This window comes from Papilio machaon, chromosome 2, assembly GCF_912999745.1.
Source record: "Papilio machaon chromosome 2, ilPapMach1.1, whole genome shotgun sequence".
In the NCBI taxonomy this organism is placed as follows: domain Eukaryota; kingdom Metazoa; phylum Arthropoda; class Insecta; order Lepidoptera; family Papilionidae; genus Papilio; species Papilio machaon.
Window position 1 is genome coordinate 291,003 of NC_059987.1, and position 6,017 is coordinate 297,019.

A 6,017-nucleotide genomic window follows, 5' to 3' on the forward strand; every position below is an offset into this window, starting at 1 on the left:
AGAGTTATTATTGCAGGCTGGGTAAACACTCGAGCTTCACGGTGTCAGCAGACAAGAACCCCGAGCTGGAGCTGATGTTCCAGGTGCGCAACCTGCTGGAGAGCCAGATGTACGAGTTTTGGGTGTCTGCCACCACCGGCTCCGGCGAGGGCGAGTCCACGCACGTCGTGGGCCTGGGGCCTAGCTCACGAAGTTTGTTAACATTATTCAGTGCATATTATTTAACATAGATATTTCAATTTCTCTTGAAAAATAAATTAAAAATTAAATTCCCACGCGGTGCAGTCCCAGCGCGCATTGCGTCATTCGGCGGGCGGCGTGCGGTGCGCGCGGGACACGGCACGCTGCTGGCGTGCACCTGCGTGGGGGTGCCGGCGCCGCGGTCGCGCTGGGCGCACGAGCGCACGCCCGTCACCCACCACGCCTTCTACCAGGTCACTCGCGCAGGACACTTGCATATTCGTGGTACGTAGTTGCAGTCTTATATTTTCATATACATTGAATTCTCTCAAATACAAACCTGTTTTTTAAAAATGTGACTATACGAACAACAGAGGTAAACGAGCAGTCGTCGGGTAACTTCTCGTGCACGGCCAGCAACAGCATCGGCGAGGACACGATTGTGTATGCTGTGATGGTTGTGGCGCCGCCGGCCGCGCCGCTGCTGTCGCTGCAGTACACCACGGCCACCACAGTCAGGCTGCATTGGCGCCTGCCCGCTGACAATCCAGAACCGGTCCTCGGTAAATGATTTATTTATATAGAAAAACGACGCCCACTAGCAAGCCAATGGCAGCCAAAGGACAAGAACAAATGCTTTGCTAATTTTTATATTGAGCAACGGTGGAGTGAATAAAAGTTTCCTCTCTATTTTCGGTAACGTCGGTGTACTCGTATTATATTTATATTTTTAATAGACATTCCCGTGAGCTTAGGTTATTTCGAATACACTATCTATTACAAACTATCCATAACTACAGGTTACGTTTTACACTACAAGCAAGCTTCGGAGAGCGTGTGGCACAGTGTGGAGTTGTCGCCCGAGCTGAGCTCCTACACCATGGACATGCTGAAGTGCGGCACCACCTATAACGCCAGGATACAGGCGCAGAACAAGATTTCCCTCGGACCGCCCAGTGAAATACTTACCGCCACCACACGAGGGGGCCGTAAGTATAAGTTGAACTCTGACATCTCTTGGGAAACACTATGTCTACGTGAATGCTTTTAAAGAAATGCTTGATTGGCCATAAATGTGTATAATTTTGGAATCAGTTCCGAAGCCACCGAAGCCAGAAGACCACGTGCACATGAACTCGTCGGCGATTAAGATTAACTTCTACGCGTGGCGCGACGGCGGCTGCCCCATCCTCGGCTTCCGCGTCGCGTACCGGCGTGTCGGCGACGAACATTGGATAAAGGTTCGCAAACACATAATTCGTCAGAATTCAGAATCGAGGCTCATATTCCTAGAGATTCACATTATTTTATATCACAATATAATATATAATAGGTGGGTGAAAGTCTAAGCGCAGCGAACTACGTGATCGGCGCATTGTCGCCGGCCACATGGTACGAAGTGCTGGTGGAAGCGCGCAGCGACGCCGGCGCTGAACACGTACTGCTGCTCGCCGACACGCACACAGTCTCCGGAGGTGAGCACGTATCATTTATATTTATTGAGTACTAAATATCCAGTAACGGCAATGATGGACCATGATGTTTAATTCTGTCCGTGTGTAAGGGCGCATCCCGCCGCCGCAGCCGGCGCCCCCCGCGGCAGGCGGTGCGCGCACTGCATCGCTGCGCACGGTGCTGGTGTCCTGCGCCGCCAGCGCGCTCGTCATCGTGGCAGCGCTCGCCGCGCTGCTCTGCCTGTTGCATGGCAAGCGCAGGTCAGCGCTTCATCATTCTCTCATTAGTCGTCATTTAGTGTAATTCTTATGGCTTTAAAGGAATAATATTATATAATTTAACATGGAAACCCTTTTATTTGTAGATTTTTCTGCCTGTCCAACGACCACTACTTGCGAGATAATAGGAAGCTAAGCGAAAGTAACGAGGCTGAAAGAGAAAAACTCAGAGAGGGACAAAAACTATATTCTTCTTCTTCTATCAACGGAAACGAGAAATCGAATGATGATTCGTCGGGTAAGAAATCGTTTTACTTTATTCAATTTTAAGTACCTAAATTCTTTGCTAACCAAAAAAAATTCTTGAAACTTACCTCTCACATACCGTTATAGCGCCCTAACAGCTATAACCTAAAGATTTTTCTTATTCATTAGCGGAGTTGTACGAGATAAGTCCATACGCGACGTTCGGGGGCGGTGTGGGTGGTGTGGGGGGCGCAGGGAGTGGGGCCGCGGCGCACTCGCTGCAGTTCCGCACGCTGGCGCGCCGCGACGACGACGCCGCGCCGCCGCACCGCCGCCGCCGACGCTGCGACCACTACAGATACGGTAACTGCACACGTCGCTACCCTGCATTACTAAGCTAAGCTAAGAGTTATTATTCATTCGGCAGCACCGAGCAGTGGCAAGGTAACCAAGGATAATGGTTAGAGTTTCACAAAAATATAGCATTATGTTACAGACGAATCGAGTCTCTCGAACCGGTCTACGGTGGAGGCTCGGCACCGAATGCGCGCGGCGTGTGCGGGCCCTGGCGGTGCGGGGACCGGGGGCGCCACGCCGGTGGGTTGGCGCGAGCGCTCCGACTCCGACGACTACAGCGACAGCGCCGCCAACACTACCACCAAAGGTAACGGCATATGTATAAAAACATTTTTTAATACTATTCGATCCTTTTACTTAATATCGCAACTGCATTCATTGACTTAACTATATAAAAATTAATATTTGTTAGCAAAATATTTATATGTTTGCTTAAGGGTCGGGCGGCAGCGGCGGCGGCAGCGCTTACGGCAGCGGGCGGCGCACCGCCAGCAGGTAGACCAGGTACCTTGTCCTCACCCCGCCCCGCCCCGCACACACCCGCACCACACCGCCCCTCCCCCGCGCCCCATGCACACACACGCCGCTATACGGATTTCACCACCGATATACGACTTTATACTCGCTGAGTGAACATAGTATCATATCAAACTGCCTACAATTTCCTTCAATGCTTAACTACGAAATAAACTATGTAATAAAAATCTACACAAAAACTAGAAACAGTTATAAAAAAGAAAGTCGTATATGGTCTCCATTTCCCCTTAAATTTTTATTGTAACATATCCTGGACTATTAAGTACAACTCACTATCTATCCTATCTTACATCTTACTAATCCTATATAGCACATGCATCTGTATCATAAACTTTTGAATAATTTTATTTCACTCTCACTGTAGAAATTTCCTGTGTACTAAACCTTTTTTTTGTTACTTTTTTAGATTCCCTCCTCAAGTAGCAACCCCAAACACTTGGCTTATTTGAAGCACGCCGCGCTTCGTCAACTACTGCATGGGTTCCGTGTAGCGTGTTAATTGCAATAGTGTTGTGTCTCTGTCTGACAGCGGGGGGCAGAACGGGAGCGACGGCCTCTCTGGCAGCTTCGCTCCTGTCCCTCCCGATATTTCTTCATTAATTGACAAGTGAGTTACTACGCTTTTTCTACTTCTCAATAATTGAGTTGAAACAGAAGAATATAAATCAACATAATTTACATACATTAGAGTGTAATTTGAAGCCTCTGAGGATGACAATTTGACAACCGATAGACGTTTTTGACACTAGTAGATATTTGATATATAGGTATAAAATGTCTATTCACTTAAACTAATATTTTTTAATTTCAGATATCAACAAAGAAAAGAACAGGAACGTAGGGAATGTACTATCCACGTATAACAGTGCCACGGTCCAAAATGTTATACCAAACTGAAGAACCATTTTATATGGCCTCTCTTGTGTTCACTTCCGTATGTTAAGAAAAAAAGAAACTTTTATAAATAAAAGTGTATAAATGTGTATAGAATTTATCTTATCTTAAAACTTGACCAGTAATAGTAAACTTTTAAATGACATTATCAGTAACCGTTGCCTAAAACTATTTTGTATTATTGAATAAGTTCAATTGGGCAACCCGTGATTTTTATGAACATAGAATATAATAATACACACGCACTAAAAAAATAACACGTTCTTTACTTTTGTTGGACCGTGGACAAAATATTAGAGCTGCTAATGTCGCTTGCACTCTATCTGAAAACAATTAAATGAAGACAAAGATTGATTGACGGTTTAATGTGAAGAACATAAAGATCAAGAAAAACAAGAAAGAAACCAAGCAAATAAGCCAAACGTACTCTTTTAGATTTTGAAATACTAAGTGCTAAGTCAGAACAATGTCGAATGTCGTCCCCAAAATTGTAAATATCTGAAACAAATTAATCAAAGCTGTGGATATATTCAGGAGAAAATTTTCACCGCCAAAAACTAAATTACGTTATAGGTAAAATCTAAAATGGCTTATTTATTTATCTGATGCCAGAAAAAAAATCCGCATCAATAATGTTAGAAAAATAATTGTTATATAGAGTTATTTGAATATTGTGATTTATTTAAATGCTGTTAAACTCGAACAGTTTATACTTTAATGTCTTCTACATGTGTACATATTAATATATACATTATATATATGTAATTATAACTGAGTAATATACTACTGGATGTTGTATCTTGTAATATCATCGCATTGCATCTAAGAGATAACAACAAAATATGTCTTGCTCCCATCTAAATAATTCCATCCAATAATTGAAGCAACGCAAAAAAAAGTACATAAAAAAAACTGCAAACTAAGGTACCATAAGACCGTGAAAGCAGTCGGCTAAAAAAGGCATGAAGACGTTAAGTGTTCAGGAAAAAGTTCTTAAGGCAATTTGCAAATGATTTATTGGATAGTAATAATATTTTTGCTGCTAATTATGAAGTCTAATGTATTTCGGCAAATTATATCATTTAATTCTTAACAAGCTAACCACCAAGATAAACATTTACTGGTATTTGCTCTATAGAACTAAAAACTCAAGATTTGCTGAAAGACATGTCTTTAAATGGCTAACTATAGTGAAAATTTTCTCAACAACATGTAAACTTGCAAAATGTCCATGCGAAGTCCGCCCATATCTTCTTACAAAAAAAATATACCTCCAACTGTTCTAGATTCGTACAGTTTTCATATGTTTGTAGGGTTTTCAAAGATCTTTTCAAAGTTCTATACACCAATAAATCAAAAAGTAGCTACTTACCTATATTTTAGAACTCTAATCTCTAATCTTTTATTTCTCTTTTTTTATTTATAAAAGTTACTCTTCCAGCAAATTTTGAAGGATTTTCAAAGTTTTATGTGCATCTGCTACAAATGTGCCGTAATGTGCTATGGCGCTGTTATGCTTCAGAGCTTACTAGATTATATTGTATTGTTGTTAAAAATTGATAGGGCCTAAAGGAGAGCCTTCTTATATTTTATCATTCAAGTAAATTATACAGTTATGTTAAAATTCAAATATTATAATGACTCAATCAAACCTACAGTGGACTGAGTGTTTGAATTAATAATTATGAATTTCTTTATTTAAGTAGGTAAATTTCACTACATAAATTTACAAAATGTGGATATCGAATCTCTTTCAAACGCTTGTTGACTATGACGATACATTTTCTCATCGTTGGTATCGCTTCACATCTCGGATGCACGTAAAACTGTTCGTATTAGTGAAATAAACTAGACCTAAGTATAATTAAGACACGGCTGTTCCAAACCGCAAAGAATACATATCATTATAATAGACTGCTAAATTTATAAGTGATTCGTAATTCTTTTTACTGTATTGTTGAATAATATAGTTAATTAGCTAATAATTATACACTATTGTATAAAAATCTTTCTATATACATGTTGTGTAATAATAAAATTATTATTAAATTTAGAACTGGCAACGGAAATAAACTGTGTGTTGTGGTATGTTGAGTTTTATTCATCCTAAACATTATTTCATATTTAATG

General features: G+C 41.3%; 1 protein-coding gene across 1 annotated transcript in view; it reads left to right on the plus strand.

Moving 5' to 3' along the window:
• LOC106716027 (Down syndrome cell adhesion molecule-like protein Dscam2) overlaps nt 1–3,915 on the plus strand; it is a 74,859-nt gene extending 70,944 nt beyond the window's left edge. The window contains exons 28-40 of the mRNA XM_045680912.1: nt 17–192; nt 286–465; nt 555–743; nt 981–1,169; nt 1,276–1,421; nt 1,514–1,655; nt 1,745–1,895; nt 2,000–2,151; nt 2,289–2,462; nt 2,596–2,763; nt 2,894–2,951; nt 3,523–3,600; nt 3,805–3,915. Coding sequence (XP_045536868.1) covers nt 17–192; nt 286–465; nt 555–743; nt 981–1,169; nt 1,276–1,421; nt 1,514–1,655; nt 1,745–1,895; nt 2,000–2,151; nt 2,289–2,462; nt 2,596–2,763; nt 2,894–2,951; nt 3,523–3,600; nt 3,805–3,856 — 1,855 coding nt within the window. The 3' untranslated portion in view covers nt 3,857–3,915. The remainder of the gene's footprint in view (nt 1–16; nt 193–285; nt 466–554; nt 744–980; nt 1,170–1,275; nt 1,422–1,513; nt 1,656–1,744; nt 1,896–1,999; nt 2,152–2,288; nt 2,463–2,595; nt 2,764–2,893; nt 2,952–3,522; nt 3,601–3,804) is intronic.
• The last annotated feature ends 2,102 nt before the right edge of the window (nt 3,916–6,017 follow it).